This window comes from Platalea leucorodia, assembly GCF_965183815.1.
Source record: "Platalea leucorodia genome assembly, chromosome: Z".
Lineage (NCBI taxonomy): Eukaryota > Metazoa > Chordata > Aves > Pelecaniformes > Threskiornithidae > Platalea > Platalea leucorodia.
The window spans coordinates 74,412,610-74,430,069 of record NC_138858.1 but is presented as its reverse complement, the minus strand read 5'-3'; the positions used below and the strand labels follow the sequence as shown (position 1 = coordinate 74,430,069).

At 41.1% G+C, this 17,460-nt stretch overlaps 1 protein-coding gene across 1 annotated transcript; it reads left to right on the top strand.

Annotated features, from left to right (window-relative positions):
- Nucleotides 1-16,410: 16,410 nt before the first annotated feature.
- Nucleotides 16,411-16,977, top strand: IFNK (interferon kappa; the record flags this gene model as incomplete). The annotated part of the gene is made up of 1 exon (XM_082336226.1): nucleotides 16,411-16,977. One exon carries the CDS (start codon nucleotides 16,411-16,413, stop codon nucleotides 16,975-16,977), a length of 567 nt encoding a protein of 188 aa, XP_082192352.1.
- Nucleotides 16,978-17,460: the final 483 nt, after the last annotated feature.

The following is a 17,460-nucleotide window of genomic DNA, read 5'->3' as shown; positions in this document are numbered from 1 at the left end:
GCCTTTCAACATGAAAAATCATGGCAAAAATATACTTCTAGTGGATCTGATTTTTTTTGTGTGCTTCCCATGAAGTGCTTTTGAAAATAAATCTTGGCATTTAAGAGTCCTAGACATGTTTGAAAAATAGCGTTCGCATCAGATGAAATATACTGGACCATTGTACATTCCTTCCTTTAGTTTAACTAATAAAACAAGACTGACCTGTCTGAAAAGAAGCTCAACTTTGATCATTAAAACCAGTACAGATTGTGATGAAGTTAATACTAATGCCTGATAGTGTTACTGCAGCAATATAAACACAGTAATCAGGACATAATTAAGCCCCACAATTTACAAGCGACAGGCCAATATGAACAACACAATAATGTAATATCTATCAGCTTAATTTACTGCATTGCTGAGTACCAGCCCATATTAAGAGCAACTAATGGCCCTGCCTTAGAAATCTAATAATTGCAAATAATAACTCAGCAACTCCACCTTTCTGGATGAAATGTCAGATTATATGTCATAGTAAACAATGACACATATTAAATCAAATAAGTGCATGAACAAAGTTCCTAACAAGTAACTCCAGCAGCTCTCAGTTATCTATCAGTAGCTTATTGAGTGGAAAATCTGGAGAAGGGAGAATAAGGCAACCAGGCCTCTGGACTGACATAGCCTAAAACAGGCTAAATTCCGAAAAGGCTTAGGACTGAACAAATTTTGACTGCATGATTTACAGGGACTACACAATTCCAGACAGGGAGACAATTTCATACTGAGCACAGCCTGATCACCTAAGCCAGCTGACCTAGCCAGCACTGATGCTTCATCACTGCACACCCAGGACACAGAAATTAGTTGGCTTTGTGGTTACCAGTCCAGTCCTCAAAGTGTCGCTACACTACAGTCCTCAGAGCATGAAAACTGGGGAGGCCTTCTGGCCCTTTGGAGAACACTGGTCCAGCAGTACGCCCATGCTAATCAATGCTCCCCTAATGCAGAACACTGGTGGCTCTGGCACAAAGAAATACAGTAGTCCAGCAGGAGCAAGCACAGCTGCCACTGCCATGACTGAGAAGACAGCAGAAGTTAAAGCTTTCAGGTAAGCCATGTGGGTTATTATCATAGCAAAGTACACAAACCCAGGGAATTTATTTCTTCTGGGATGAGGTGTAGGGTAGTGGTAAGATACAGAGGGGTTACAGTTTGAACCTTTGGGACGGAAATCATCTGTTCAAATGTAGGTATTTCTGTTGTAGATTTTGACACATTTGGTTCTTGCCTAGACTCCCATTATAGTTGATTAAGAGAAATGCATTTCTACAACATGACTCATCTCATCCTAAACATGTAAAGCACACCAGATACATCAAACTTAAAAATGCTCATCTGTCTCCTCTGACATACAAACACGACTTAAAATCTACAGGACAATAAAAAAAAAAAACCCAGTCCCTGACACTTTCTATATAATCCTATTGGCGGCCTTATGGTTTTAATGCAGCCACTGGTGTCCTCAGACATACTGCACTGAAACTTCAAAGTTACTTTTTCCAGACTTATTCCTCTTAAATACAAGGCAATTCCATTGACTCAATACACACAGATATAAAATATAACAGACAGTTCAGAAATTTAAGCAGATTAGCCACTACCACAGCAGAGAGAAAGCCCTCCTGGCCTTCATTAAAGTAACTTTACTTGCAAAGGTGTCTAACACCTGAAACTCCGTTGAGGGTGAACATGCTGGTGAGAACTTGGTAACAATTTTTAAGCAACACTGTTAGAAATCTACAGAACAATTTGGGCCTGTTGAAAAACACCAGATACTAACATACCCTTCTTGCTCCTCCTTGATAGTTCCCCAGAAGCTATTCTTGATCTTACCTATTGTCCTGGTTTCAGCTGGGAGTTTCAGAGTTAATTTCAGAGTTAATTTTCTTCCTAATAGCGGGTATAGCACTGTGTTTTATATTTAGTATGAGAATAATGTTGATAACACACTGACATTTTAGTTGTTGCTAAGTAGTGCTTACACTAAATCAAGGACTTTTCAGCTTCATATGCCCTGCCAGCGAGAAACTGGGAGGGGGCACAGCCAGGACAGCTGACCCAAAGTGGCCAAAGGGCTATGCCATACTGTAAGATGTCATGCTCAGTATATAAACTGGGGGGAGCTGGTCGGGGGGCAGTGATTGCTGCTCGAGGACGGGCTGGGCATCGGTCAGTGGGTGGTGAGCAGTTGCATCACTTCTTTTTCCTGGGTTTTGCTCCTCTCTCTCGTTGTTTTCCTTTTCATTATGAATTATTATTATTATTATTATTATTATTATTATTATTATTATTATTATTATTATTACTATTACTATTACTATTACTATTACTATTATATTATTATTTTATTTCAATCATTAAACTGTTCTTATCTCAGCCGATGAGTTTTCTTACTTTTGCTCTTCAGATTCTCTCCCCCATCCCACTGGGAGGTGGAGAGGGTGAGTGAGCAGCTGTGTGGTGCCTGGTTGCCGACTGGTGCTAAACCACGACACCTATCCAAGGCAAATGACTGCTAAATTCAAATGGTCTCACGTGGCATCTACCCATGCCCTTAAAAATACAGTCTCCTTCCAGTCACCTTATTTTATTTTCATTGTATTGAATAGGTTGCTATGAGGCACTAGGCATTACATTAAAAGGCGTAACCAGTTGAATTCAGACTCTCAAGGCTAAATCATTTATCTAATAAATCATACACACTCCCTATTATTGTGTGAAGCCTCCTACTACAGCATAAATTAACCCCTTATACCTACCTTACTTTCTCTTATAAGATCTCAAACTATGACCATCTTTTAATCCTAACTAGTTCCTAAATGAGAACAGCGTTACACCAGATTTTGGAAAATAGAAGCTGATGGTTTCTATTGGTGATGACTGGCACAGCTCTTTCTCCAGGCCTTTATTTATACGCCAAGTTCTGTTTTGTTACCATGTTAGTTTACAGTATGATGCAGAAGATACTGCCTGGAAAGGAGGATATCAGTTAATGAGGTCATCATAGCAGACTCTCATCCATCATCCTCTGTGGATTCTGCAGCCTGTCTCGAAGGAAAGCAGCCAGCCTTCAGAATTTTGGAGGCTGGCTCTGTAGCAAACCTATCTGTTTGAGTGGGAGGGCTGGGTTACACAGGCTTCTCCCAGCTGATGCTCCAGTTCTATTGGTAAGAGATGGATCATTAATAACATTATTTGCAATTCTGCCTAAATAAGTGACCTGGCACTTGCATTTGAGTGATTGTATTTTGTAAAGGAGCACACAGCAGGACTCAAGATTGTCTAAAGCAAAAAGCAGAAGCAAAGTTCTGGTTCCTCCAAATCCCTCATAAAAGAGAGAGAAAAAGCTGCCTAGATATGCAGTCAGGAAGGAATGCAAAATTCCCAAGGCTTTTTCAGGTAAAAATTTATTTTTGCTAATTTCTCTGCTCTCAGAACACTAAGTGAGTTAAATCATGCATTCCCTGTGCTGTGCACTACAGAGATCAGCCATACTTTTTACCATTCTATTCTCATTCTGTTCTTTTCCTCCATCACCAGGGACAAGATGCTTCAGCAGAGGGCTTTTCAACCTAAACATTTTTGTTGCAAGACAAAGTGTCTTAAAGGTAGTGTCAAATCAAGATTTTGTTCAAGGATTACAGTGGAATGTCATCAGTATTCTACATGATTTACATTACATTTTAGGACTCTTTCGTCCCCTACATACCCAATGGAAGCACAGTGCCCCTGCAATCAGCCACATTTAGTGAAACTACAGAAACCAGTAAATTGCTAGCACAAAGCACTAGAAAAAGCTAGGAGGTAAAAAGCCTGCACCTGCAAGCAGAATGAGTTGTATAACCCATGAGGAATTTTCCTTCTTTATAATTCTTTAAAGGCCATTAATGTAATCAAATTGTGTTTGGTGTCTTTTATCAGTACAATAAACCAAAAAGAAACTAGATTATAAAAGCTACTTTATTATAATAGTGAAAGACCTGGTTCTCAAATAGTCCCTTCTCTCTGCTGTAAGATATAAACCACAAAATTCTTATCAAAACCAATCCCACTGTCTCTTGTGTAAAATATTTGTCTCCTCAAGTGCTTTGAGAACAGCAGATGAAAGCAAGAAACATAAGAGCAAGTCATTTGCCCAAGGTCACACAGCAGGCCAATGGCAGACCAAGGAAGAAAACCATAGTTGTCTCATTTGGAGTTGCCATCTGTTCGTACAGCTAGACTCCGAACACGTTCTTGAAGCGGACTTTGGCACCTCTTTTTAACTCAGCTTGAATCTGGTCAATGAAACAACATATGTCCCAGTTTCCACTGGGTAATGGGGTCCTCTGGATCAAATAGATTCACACTGTAAATGAAATAAGTCTGGACTTAAAGATGTCAGAAAAATGGATAGCACACACTTGTCATCTTCTTATCCCTCACAAAGTTTTTTCTCTCACCTGCTAGGAAATTGCACTGCTCTTAAAGTCTCAATGTCATTAAACTAGAATAGGCATGGTCATAATTATTAAGCTAGCATGTTCAACCTGCAAGCAGAACAGAAAATAGTAGAAGTGGGAGGTGCCAGCTTAAGTTATCGGAAGAAGTATGGACATGATTCATTAGATTTTTTGGGACAGATGGAAGAGTAGAGGATGAATTTGATTTACTGTATGAGTTCACCTTTGTCTCCTGAATGTACTCTAGTCCTTCATCTAACTGCTTGATAGTCACCTCTTCTTCACTGTCTTGTTTCTTAGCTCTGGAAACTGTACCACTTTCCAAAGGAGTAGCAACATTTTAGACTGAAGAGATTTATAAGACGTTGCCTGAAGTTGCTGTCTGAAAACTGTAAGTTCTGAGGAAGAAAAAGAAAAATGGTTTTAAGGGGCAAACTTAGCTGATGAGAGAAAATGCAAAACCTCTTGAGGTTCCAAGTCCCAGCATCTTCGCTCCCATTCCTCTGCCTCTTTCCAACACAGCACATCTGTCCATCAATGTGTGATTAACAGACAACAGTTACTCATTCACCTTGGGGCATGAGTATGTTTGAACTTATTCAAGTGATTTCCGTACACCTCCAACTTGTGTGTAGGTTCGGACTCTACCACAGTGAATGGTTTTCTGGCACCAAGTACTTTGGATCAGGGGAACAAAATGCATCTCCTCCAAGCTGAATTATCACTATCCCACTGAATGAAGAAATCAGGCCTCCATTTGCTAATTAACACTTCTGATGCTGACAACCACAACAAAATTAAGGAAAAAATATTTTAATTCAGGAAATTACTTTGTTCAAAACCCCATTAGAAATATCATGCATTATATTTATAAAGATATTACTTATAAGGGTATATACCACTTACAAGGACATTCCTTATAAGAAATTAAACTCCTTAGAAAGAGCTTACCATTGTTTTGCTCTGCTCAAGATCCAAAGGTCTATGTGAGTATCCCATCCCAACTCTCTTTACAGAGGTGCAAAGACTTAATCCTTCAGCCCAAATTCTGTCCAGAAAAAAGAATGTCACTGCTAAGCACTCAGTGCTGGGAGTTGCCCTTCCTTCTTACCCCATGCTGGGAGAGAATAGGTGCATCATATAATGATTAGTTACTTGGTAGGCAACAGCAGTTGGTCAACACCCTTCCTGTGAAACATTTTAAATTAAGCTGCTGCATAAGCTACAGGGAGAAAAAAAAAAACAAAAACAAAACCGAAAAAAACCCCACAACCAATGACAAACCTCTCACCAGGTTAACAAATGGACTCTGTTTGCAGATGAAATAACATCTCTACAAAGTAACGTGGCCCAAAACAAGGATACAAGATGGGTAGAAAAAGCCATAAAGCCAGAACAACACTTTTCCTCCACTTATCAAAATACTCTTTAATTTTTAAAAAAATTGAAAGAAACACAAAGAAAACCTTACCCTTTTAGCAACACAGAAATTTGATGCAGACTACCCAGAAGTTGTTTCTCTTCATCACCTTGCCAAGTGTCCTGGTTTCAGCCGGGATAAAGTTAATTTTCTTCTTACTAGTTGGTATAGTGCTGTGTTTTGGGTTCAGGATGAGAATAATGTTGATAACACACTGATGTTTTGGTTCTTGCTAAGTAGTGCTAAGCTGTTGCTAAATAGTTATTAAGTAGTGCTTACACTGGTCAAGGACTTTTCAGCTTCCCATGGTCTGCCGGGTGCACAGGGGCTGGGAGGGAGCACAGCCAGGGAGGCTGACCCAGGCTGGCCAAAGGGTTATTCCATACCATATGACGTCATGCTCAGCATAGAAAGTTGGGGGAAGAAGAAGGAAGGGGGGGACATTTGGCATGATGGCGTTTGTCTTCCCAAGTAACTGTTACATGTGATGGCGCCCTGCTTTCCTGGGGATGGCCGAACACCTGCCTGCCGATGGGAAGTAGTAAATTAATTCCTTGTTTTGCTTTGTTTGCGTGCGGAGCTTTTGCTTTACCTATTAAACTGTCTTTATCTCAACCCACGAGTTTTCTCACTTTTACTCTTCTGATTCTGTCCCCCATCCCACCAGGGTGGGATGAGCAAGCGGCTGCGTGGGGCTTAGTTGCCAGCTGGGGTTAAGCCACAACAGTCGCACAGCAGATAAATACAGCTGCATGAACAGCAGCTCAAGGGCATACTCATAATAAAAAACTTTTAGCCCCTTCAGTATATTTTCACATGGTAGATGTGTGTTTTACATCTGACAACAAAATACTGTTATTGGTTTGAATTCCTCTTTCTCCTCATTAGTGCTAAGATTCTGCTATAAATCTCTACAAAAGCCACAGTGGCATTTAGGAAAGAATCTTTAGGAAGTTTGCAGCTCTCGGGGTCTCCAGGTCAGGTTATTTTTCAGTCAATAGGAGTATTGGACTAAAAGGGGACTCATTCACTGAGGCCAGTTTTAGTTTTTCCAGGAAATCATCAATCTCTCCAGAAACTTGTTAACCTCACTGTTAGAAATAGGTGGCGGTTTGGGGGCCCACAGCTGCTTTCTGCTTGCAGCATTCAACATTCACCCCAACTGCAGTGCTGATACACATCCATACAGCTAATCTGAATTATGGTTCACAGAAGGTGACTGCAAGGCCTCTGGAGTGAGGGTGTAGCTGTTTGGTCAGTGTCAATCACTGTGCAATTGGGATGACCAAGTTTATAGCACTGCAGCCTGTTGCGGCAGTTTCCCACAGTACTTCTCGTTGCCTAACATGCAAGTGTCCAGACAGAAACGCAGCAACCTATACTCTTTATTCTATCAAGGGTTTTAAAGCTGTCATTCCTATAGGCTTTGAAATAAGCTTTACGGTGAACTGGTTCACAGTTTCAGCACATCAAAAGTTCCTGTGTTCAGATACTGTCCAAAACATTGATCTGTCATGTGCTAGCCTGCTCAGTTGCCTGTCAAGTGTGCTGAGCAATTTCAAAGTAAGCATTGGTGCCAAAAGCCTAGACCACTTGCTAACTGCACTGCATTAAAAAGCACATGTGCCAATTCACTAATTCCAGAAGCGATCTCCTCCCATACAGTCCAAACAACCTCCTATCGAGCAAAGACTGAGAAAGGGCGTAGGAAACCCACCTAGCTCTTTCACAGACAGACTTCCGCAAAATCCTAAGTAGCAAAACACACAGTACAAATAGTTCTTCACTCTGGAGTCACAATCTACACAGCAAATGAATTGAATGTCACTGGATTCATTGGGGGTCTTCAAGCAGGAAGTCTGAACTATTTCTGATGTAGCGTGAAGTGTGAGAATGGATGGCACCCCAAACACTCCTACACACATAGCAAACAGGGAACAGATACAGTCATGTTTTCATGGAGCAACATGACCTGTTCCCAACTTGGAATCTGCTCTGCTGCAGGAACCTATGTGATCACACATTGCTGTCAAGGCTTATGAGAGCCTTCAACAACAGCTTTGTTCCTTGATAATCCATCAACCACAGAGAAGTGTCTCAGTGACCATTTAACATGTAATCCCTCAGCCAAGATCATTAGCAAGGCAGGCAGTTAGAACTGCTGGTAATGACCATTTTCATGATGTGACCATCACCCCAGGGGCAAAAAGGTAATCTGAAACACTAACATTTACGTTAGGGTACACACACCCACACACCCACCCACCCACCCACACACACACCCCCACACCCACCCACACCCCCCCACACACACATCCCCCCACACCCACCCACCCACCCACCCACCCACCCACGCAGAAGCTGGCATGGTTGTTACTCCTGTTGTCAAAGCAAGTGGATGTCAATACTCTCTGTCCTCACCTTATTTCACATGGGAAAATATGTAATTATATCTCTGTTACACTTCTCAACCAATTTCCTAGAAACAACATGCTACACAGTCCAACTGTCTGTCTTGCTTCCCACAATAACGTTCCGAACCATCATCCAGCTTCAATGATGTTTGAGAGAGCAGTTCAAACCTCAAAATACTGTCATTCGGACTTCACAGAATTAGCAGCTGGACAGGGATGAAAACAAGCCTAGTGACCTCACTAAGGAAAAACCTAATCACTCAGCACATGTGGAGTTGAAAATTAGTTACAGTATGTCCTCTGTCTTACCTTCTGAAAGCTTTGACAGAACATGAGGAGGAGTTGGAGAATCGAGCGAAGGGAGGTCAGAAACCAGGCTTCATTAGCTCATGAAATAAAATTTTAAAAATTATACACATACCTGGCACAGATAGTTAAGTCTTCACCTCACCATGCCTGGGCAATTCTGCATCACTACTCAGTTAGCAGTCTTCCTATGTTCCTGCTGCACTGTTCAAGACATTTCTCACAAGCAAACTGCCATGCCAAAATAGAAAGGATTTGTCACCAACATAAAGAAGTTTTTATTACATTAGAACAATAGTTGCCTTCCACCTAATGTGACCAGAAATACTCTGTTATTTGTTACTATGAAGATGATACAGGATAGCCTACAGAATCACATATATTTTAAAGTGGAATAATATTAATGCACATTTGTAGCATCTAATACTCATACAGGCTAACATACAACACAGGTTGACTTGTATCTGGCACCAGCTCCGTAAGGGAGAGGTCTGTAGCACACATACAGTAGTCAGAAATCTCAGGTTAAATTGGTAAGGTTCTTAGCTTTTTATTAGTTTGGTTTTAAATGGTTTTGCTCTGTTCTACATTCTGCAGCCAGTCTCAGGACCAAGTACTAGAAATGAGGAGCTGAGACACTTTGCAATATAGCTAATGCTTCCCTCTCCCACAAAATGGGACTTGTGGATGTCACGATGAGACACGATCACATGACATCAGGCTGCCTTCTACACAGCACAGCTCCTAAACTCACAATACCAGGTTTCCAGCCTCTCAGTGTCATGTTTCCTTTTAAAAAAGTCTGAAGGCAAAGAGACCTGATCCAAATTGTCAGCATCACTCTAAAAGCTAAGAAAATAATTTTTTTCCCTCAAAGGCCTTACCATGGGAAATCAGAAAGATCAGCTCACCCAACCCTAAACATATCACCTCAGGTGATCTGAAGGCTGCCAGCTGATGAAAGCAGGATCTGCTCCTGTGCTAATAGCCATGTTCTTCTTGTTGTCCCTATGTGCCAGCACCAGCTCTACTGATTAGCCAGTTCAAGATAGAAAAGCATACAAAAAATTGTCCTGCCCCCTGCTGCCTCTCTCAGAGAAAGGGAAGGGGACTGGCTTTTCAGTCACATTAGTTTCCCCAGCTGAAACAGTCCTAAGCCCAAACAGGAGAGAAACAGGACCAACTCTTTGGGTAGGAGCTAACTATTAAATCAATTTGGCTGTGTGTGGTAAAACTTCACCATAAGCTTGACATCATCTGGGCCCTATTAGAAGCTTGCTCCCTAGAGTAATTTGACTGACAAAGATCTCTAAAAACACATGTAGCATGAAACATTTCCTCTGCAGCTGGGTGTAAACAAGTTGTCTGGGTGGAGCTTTCCCTATCATGTTTATTGGATTCTGTGATTCAGGCCTAAGGGTTTTTCATATTTGAGAGGAGAAATGCAGTGATATTTGCACTCTTCCCAGAAAGAAAGAAACGCTACTCAGCAGGAAAACCAAGTGAGTCTCTCTCCTGGAATCTGTTTTAACAAGACCAGCGCTGACTAGTGCAAGAGAGAAAGCATTAGGAACCTTACAGCTCCTATCACTGTGGAGATGCTTCCATTAGTGCTATTTTATTGGCTGCCAAGATGATCCTTTTACAGATGGAGGAACAATAATGCTAGGCTAACTGTTTATTACAATTGATTGCAAGCAGATGAGAACACAAGAGTCACAAAATCTAACATAGAGTCTGACAGTGCAGCCAGACGGAAATTCCCTTGGAAAGCCAAACAGCCTTAGTAGGGTATTCCACCTCTGTGTTTCTGGTAGGCTATAATACCTACATTTTCCCCATGGCAGATACTCCAATAAAGATTAATCTTTTCTTCTTATCCCTGCAAGTAGTCCTTCACTTGTACAGCCCTCAATAACACGAATGAAGGTGGGTACTTTACAAGCGTTTAGATGAGTGTGGATTTCCTACTGGAATTGCTGGTCCCTGGCTGAGAAAAAATGACCATTATTTGTTAGGGCGGGCAGAATCCAGCAGCCAAACAGAGGCAAGGCTGCCACAGCTCCACGCCCTCAGGTCGAACCAGTAGCGAGGTTGAGCATGCCATTCTCAGTAGGCACACACACACAAAGACATGTGCAGAACATATATGCACATACACATGACCAGTTCAACACAGGCAGACTCACAGAGCAGCCATGTGAGTACCAATAGCTTCTAGCTTCTTCCTGTTCCTCTCTCTTGCTAAGCAGATGGAGGTCTGCTAGTGGGGATATATACGTATACACACACATACAAAGTGAATCCCTCCAACAGCTGGGCTCAGACACATCATCTGCCCTGCAGCTGTCTCTGGATCCTGTACATATTGGCCACCAAGTCTTCAGCCCCATTCCACTTTCTGGTATGGACTCCCTCGCACACGTGTGTGCACACACATATAGCAGATGACCAGGACTCCCTTGGTCCCTCCAATAGCCAGCCCCTGTGGTGTCACCATCAGAGACATGCACGCACATGGCTCTCAGACCACATTATCTACTCACTGGATAGTCTAGCCTTATAATATCTAGCACTCACATGCTCTATCACATACCCTCACTCGCTGCAGTCACTGGCACCACGGACACACAAATCTCTGACCCCTGGTCCCAGTCCAGCTGCTGGCACTTAAGTCCACTCATTCTGGTCTCTCCAGTTGCTGGTACCAATGACACATGGGTCCTCCAACCCATGGTCTGACTCCAGGTGCTGGCACTTAGACCCCATACTCACACACAACTACCGAATACAGTCCCTCACCCAGGAAAATACTTAGAAATAGAGTTTATTAAGAAGAGAGGACATACTGCTGTTTAGATGCAGGGCACAACCAGAGAAATGTATTGATCAGCTGCTGTTTACACATGACCAGTCCTTTTTACCCCTTCCTCCCTCTATTTTCACATGCCTCTTCCTTCCCAAACCACCCAGATCCATCCCTTTCCCTCTCTTTGGTTCCTCTCCTAAACATTCCATAATAGGTCCTGTGTAATCCTGAAATGCTCTTCCTCTGCATCCCATAATGTGTCCCCTACCTCTAGGCAGCAACCCCCAGGAAGTCTGTAAGGTGCTCCAGCATTGACTCACCTTGATGGATTTCTCTGCCAGGCCACAGGGGTGAGGTTCCCCCAGGACAATCCTGGAAGGGCCCCTTCCTCCAAGTCCTTAATCTGTGTTCCTGACTGCCACTGTGCCCCTGTGCTCCTCCAGGTTTACAGAGATGGGCTTTTTTGCTGGGCTGATGGCTCCTGTGATGGGGCTGTGAGCAGCCGGGGCGAGTGTTATTCAGGGTCCCCCACCTGCCAGTGTCTCTCTGCATGACATTGTGGGGTGCAGGAAACTTTTTATCATATAAACTAACAGAGTTTATCATCACCATTACTTCTTAAGCAAGCAAACAGGGCAATATTGAGTGAAACAAAGACAATCCAGAAGTTGAAGTAGCCTCTTTCTCAGAAACTAGAGTCATCCAGATTCAAAACTGATTTGCAATTATCAGGCTTCAGCCATTTTTTTTCCCCCTTTTCTTCAGCATTTCTCACAATGCTTCCACTAGACAACCTTGACATAGAGCCTGGGTAAAGCTGTATAACACTCCCAAGGCAGGTAGTAACTAGGTATATCTACCTTGTAAAGATGTAGTTAAAACACAGGAGAACTAAAAGACACTTTGAACCCAGGCATCATGTAGGTGAATTCAGATCTGGGATCTCCATTCCATTCAGTTGACTCCTAGTCCTTTGTAGTAGACATGTTGCTTCAGCTTTAACCTCTGAATTTCGTTTTCAGCTCCCACCTGAGCCACAAAATTTTCATGTTCTCAGCTGCTTTGGCACAAAATGGGATCCACAGTTCAAGAAAAGTTCTTTAGCCTTTAGTGAAGCATGACAGCCTATGTGAGTACAAGACGACAACATTTTGATATTCACACTTGTTACAGACATACAAAATCTGTAATGGAGTGATTTTTGTTAATTATTACTATTTAAAAAAAACAAAACCAAAACCAACCAATAAACGTATTCTATTTCACTACAGAAAAAATGGTTCCTCCAACGATTCTGGGTCCCTTGACCAAACTCCAGAGAGCTGCTTAAGAGGAAAGAATGTAATGCAAAGCTTAGAAAAACCTGAAGCACTGAAACAGAAGCATAGATTCATAGCTCCTGATTTGCTCATTCAAGCCATTCTTCTCATTCCCACAGGGAGAGTATTTCCATGTTTGCAGGAACAGCCAGCAATGGGTTAAGAAAGGGTCAGGAGATTGGTCTCAAGGTGGATGGTTTGCACTACAAGGAAAATGTGTGTATCTCTTCTTCCTCTCTGTTTTCAAGGAAGGAGAGTTTTAATTTAGAAGATGGTAATCTTTGTGTGGGTAAAACAGATGTCCTCAAAGTAGGGGAGTTACACACAGTATTGCGTAGAGACAACTTGGCTTCCCTGGGAAGCAATCATCCTTACTTGTCCATAGATAAGTAGCACAAAGCCAACACAGGTCTCTGATCCCTAATCATGGCCAAAAGGTTCTTCCACAATGAATATATTCTCTCCTTCACCACCTACAATCGGCTCATCTAGGAGTGACTGTGAACAGGTTTTTCCCTTGTTTCCTTTTTTTTTTTTTTTGAGAAAAGAAAATTTCTTCAGTTTCTCCAATAACAGCTAAAAGAATCTTAATTATTGCTTTATCTCCCCTTGAAATTTTAATATTTTTTCACAATATCCAAATAGCTTATGGACCACCTATGAAATCACAATGGAAGGAAAACAAGGGATGACTGGGGATGCGACCCTGCTTTCCAGTGTGTAAACAGAATAAAACTGTTTTAACAGTGAATCAGATCCAGCTTTGCCATCCAACACTAAGCTGTTTTTCGTGTTGCTTTAGTAGATGAAAGGACTGGTCCTCACCTGACTTAAATTGATGTTGTTCCGTTTAATGCAACAGAGCTATCCATATGTACACCAAATAGAAAATTTGTCCTGAGATTTTTACTGCAAAGAGTGAGCCAAATTAAAGGTGAGATGAATTAGCATTCAATTCTGAAATGAACTATCAAAACTGTGGCCAGACATTAAAACCATGTTCCCAATGGTAAAGCTTCTGGATCAAACTCTGATCTCTCTGGCATTCTGGCATTACTGTATAAACATTCTTAATGTGATTACTCTAGGTGTAAGCTAGACATGGATCTGATGTGACTTCTCATATAATGCCTTGAATGTACCCATTTCAGCTCAGCATACATAACCAGTCTCTCACTGTAAGCTTCCAGCCATGCATCAAGATCTGGTTCAGCCCACTACTTATCTCTGTTCTGCTCAGTCAAGTCTATTAAAGCTAGAATTTTCTGACACTATAATCTCCTCATTAAAAAAGAAATGCTCTATTGCCTTTTTTAACATTAACTTTATGTCAATGTAAAAACAGAGAAACATATTTGCTGCTGCTTTAGACTGTGTGTAACGACTAGTAAATGCATCCTGTGTCCTGGGATCTTTTGTGATAGATCTAACTCCAGGAGAACTCACAGTTATCCCTCTAGTACAAGCTTCAGTAACCTTTTACCACACTAAATTTCAGTTAGATATTCTGATCTTCCTAACACTACGTGTTAACACTACATGCTAATTACCATTTAGCTTAAATCATTTCAATAAATGCACAGCCTTCAAAAAAATTAAAAAATATATAACAACGGCAACGCCTCCAACTAAGTTTAGATCCCTTAAACACTAGAAGTCATACATATCTTAAATGTGCTAAGGAATACAGATACAGCAAACAAAAAGCAAGAGAAATGTAATAATCCTGTCTTTTAAAAAAAACTAAGAACTGGAAGAGAAAGTAATTCAGTGTCTCACCAAAAGATACCTGTGGCAATTCCATGCATCAAATCTGCCATAGCCTTCTTGATTCTCTGTCCGGTCTTTCAAACACAAAACTATCCTCTCCACAATTTCATTCATAAATTAGCTTCTCTGAAGATCTCTGAGTGTAGATAATTTATGACAATACCACAATACTATTACAGCATTAGCATCAGCAGTAGCAAAACATGAAGAATAACCACAGGAGCATTAATATATTAGTAGGGTCCTATTGTATAACTGCTGAAGTCATCCTGTGGCTTGCTAAAGAAACTGCTTATCCATAGCAATCTTTCAGTTTGTCACATTGTAACAGGTCCTCCCAAGCATCAACAGGAACTTTTTTTTAACAAATACTTTCTAATCTCAAGACCATCTAGGAGTTCCTTTTGTGCTTACATCAAACATTCCTGAGCTTCAACATTTTCCATATTCTGTTTCAAATATCCCTATAGTTATGCAGGCTGAATTACACAAGGGCATGTTCCCTGGCTTTCTAAACTCTGTACACTTCAGTGACCAAATCAGTTTGGTTAACAGATTTAGCAATCCTTAAAGACTCCCACAAGAAGAGAAGCAAATCTGCCTGCAAAATGCCTTGTAACTTTTGCTTATCTTAATATTGAACCCAGTCTTCCCTTTCAATCACCAGTGAGTTCTCATATTGTAATTACAGGAACCAGTTAAAAGGGCTAGTACTGCACTAGAGGAACCTAGCAATACCTAGAAACACAGTGCTTTCCTGCTGCATATTCAGGAACCAACCAAGCACTTCCATTTCAAGCCACAGTGCTTATGTGGCACTATCTCAGAACTGTCATCACAAAAGGCTGAGACTGTTTTGGGCACTTACAATTAACATGCTTGTGGCTACCTGCAGTCCTGCTACAAGCTGACCCAAAGACTTGATATTCAGAGTACACTGGCCAGACACTGGAAGACATGTTCCAGTGTTACACTGGCTGGGGTGGTCCTGAAGATAGGACATGTTGCTACCAACACAAGTAAATTCAGTCTCCTTGAGAGCTTGTCTTCACAGGAGGAGGTTTCAGAACAGATGTTTTCTTACTCTGAAATGTAAGGAATTACTCTTCTTTACACAAAAGTATGCCTTCCTTTACAGCTCTACAAATTTAGGCTGATTTATCAAGTGATTAAGTAGAAGAAATCTTCTCTGAGTAGCAAACCGTCAGAGATTTCAGAGAAAAAAAGCATCTGTCTTAAGAGTTGTATACACTTATTTTTTTGCCAACATAGTGACAGCAACATATGCCCCTATTGAGTCAATGCTTGTGTCAACAACAGGGTTATTTTGCTAATAAAATTTAAGCCACTCCCCAAACAAAACAATTTATCCTACCAAAAAAGACATTTGTTTTTAAATCAATAAAATTACATTTTGCTTAGAGCACATATCTGCATATGTTAGCTGGGGATGTGATTCTTTTCCACAGTCTTTGCCAACTTAAGCATAAAAGTAAAATTTCGCAGCATAAGCAAGACTGCCTGTTCTTGTAAGAATATGAGAAGATGAAATGCCCTTCCCAGATTCTAACCTGCTAATCTGCCCATGTCCTCTGACTGACCAGATTGACTCACTTACTCTTTTTTTTCAATGAAATACAGTCAAATCAGAAATGAGCAAACGTTTGCAACTGTTTGAAACTGAAATCAACAGTAAACCTTGGCAGGATCACAGTCGATAAAAATGCAATTCCTACAAAATGAGTAATACCTACCGCGTCATTCAGAGGAAATAAATTCAGAGACATGGAAGAGAAGCATGTGAGCACAGACAAGACAACCAAGAAACTGCAAGCTTACGGATCTGCAAAAAGGCAAGGAAAATAGTGCTGACTACTTTATCAGGATGACCATCTTGCTTCAGAGAAGTTTACTGAGAGTTTGCATTACGCTGGCATTGTACATCCAAATCTCACATCCAGTTTGCATTTTCCAAGAAATCAAAGTGAACTACCACAACATGAACCTTCTGTGCAAAATGGGTGGCTATTTTTCTCAGCAATGTCTCAGCGAAACAATTGATTTCAGATTCCCCATGCAGACTACCAAGGTCACACAGAAGAATGTCACAATGATCATCTATGAGTTCCTCCAACAGCTCTTTCAACTATTTAGCAAAAATCTTCCTGTTGGTGCTCGGAATACAAGCAAGATTGAGAAATTCCAAAATGGAATTCATCAGCAAATTGAAGAATTAGAGATATGTTTGTCAGAAGAGCTATCAAAAGCAAGAAACAGCTTTCAAACATGGATTCTAAAAAGCACTATATTCAGCATGAAAAAGTACTTCCAAAGAATCACCAATTTCCTAAAAGATAAGCGTTACAGCCACTGTTCCTGGGAAGTAGTCCAAATTGAATTGAGAACATGCCTTATAATTTTTGACAGTCTTATGAAAAAGCACACGTCATAAAGAGGTAACATTTTCTATTTTTTTATTCTTTGTAAGAACCTGTCCTGGTTTCAGCTGAGATAGAGTTAATTTTCTTCCTAGTAGCTGGTACAGTGCTGTGTTTTGGATTTAGTATGAGAATACTGTTGTTAACACACTGATGTTTTAGTTGTTGCTAAGTAGTTCTTATACTAAATCAAGGACTTTTCAGCTTCATATGCCCTGCCAGCGAGAAACTGGGAGGGGGCACAGCCAGGACAGCTGACCCAAAGTGGCCAAAGGGCTATGCCATACTGTAAGATGTCATGCTCAGTATATAAACTGGGGGGAGCTGGTCGGGGGGCAGTGATTGCTGCTCGAGGACGGGCTGGGCATCGGTCAGTGGGTGGTGAGCGGTTGCATCACTTCTTTTTCCCGGGTTTTGCTCCTCTCTCTCTTTTTTGTTGTTTTCCTTTTCACTACATTTTTTTTGTTATTACTATTATTATTCTATTTTACTTCAAT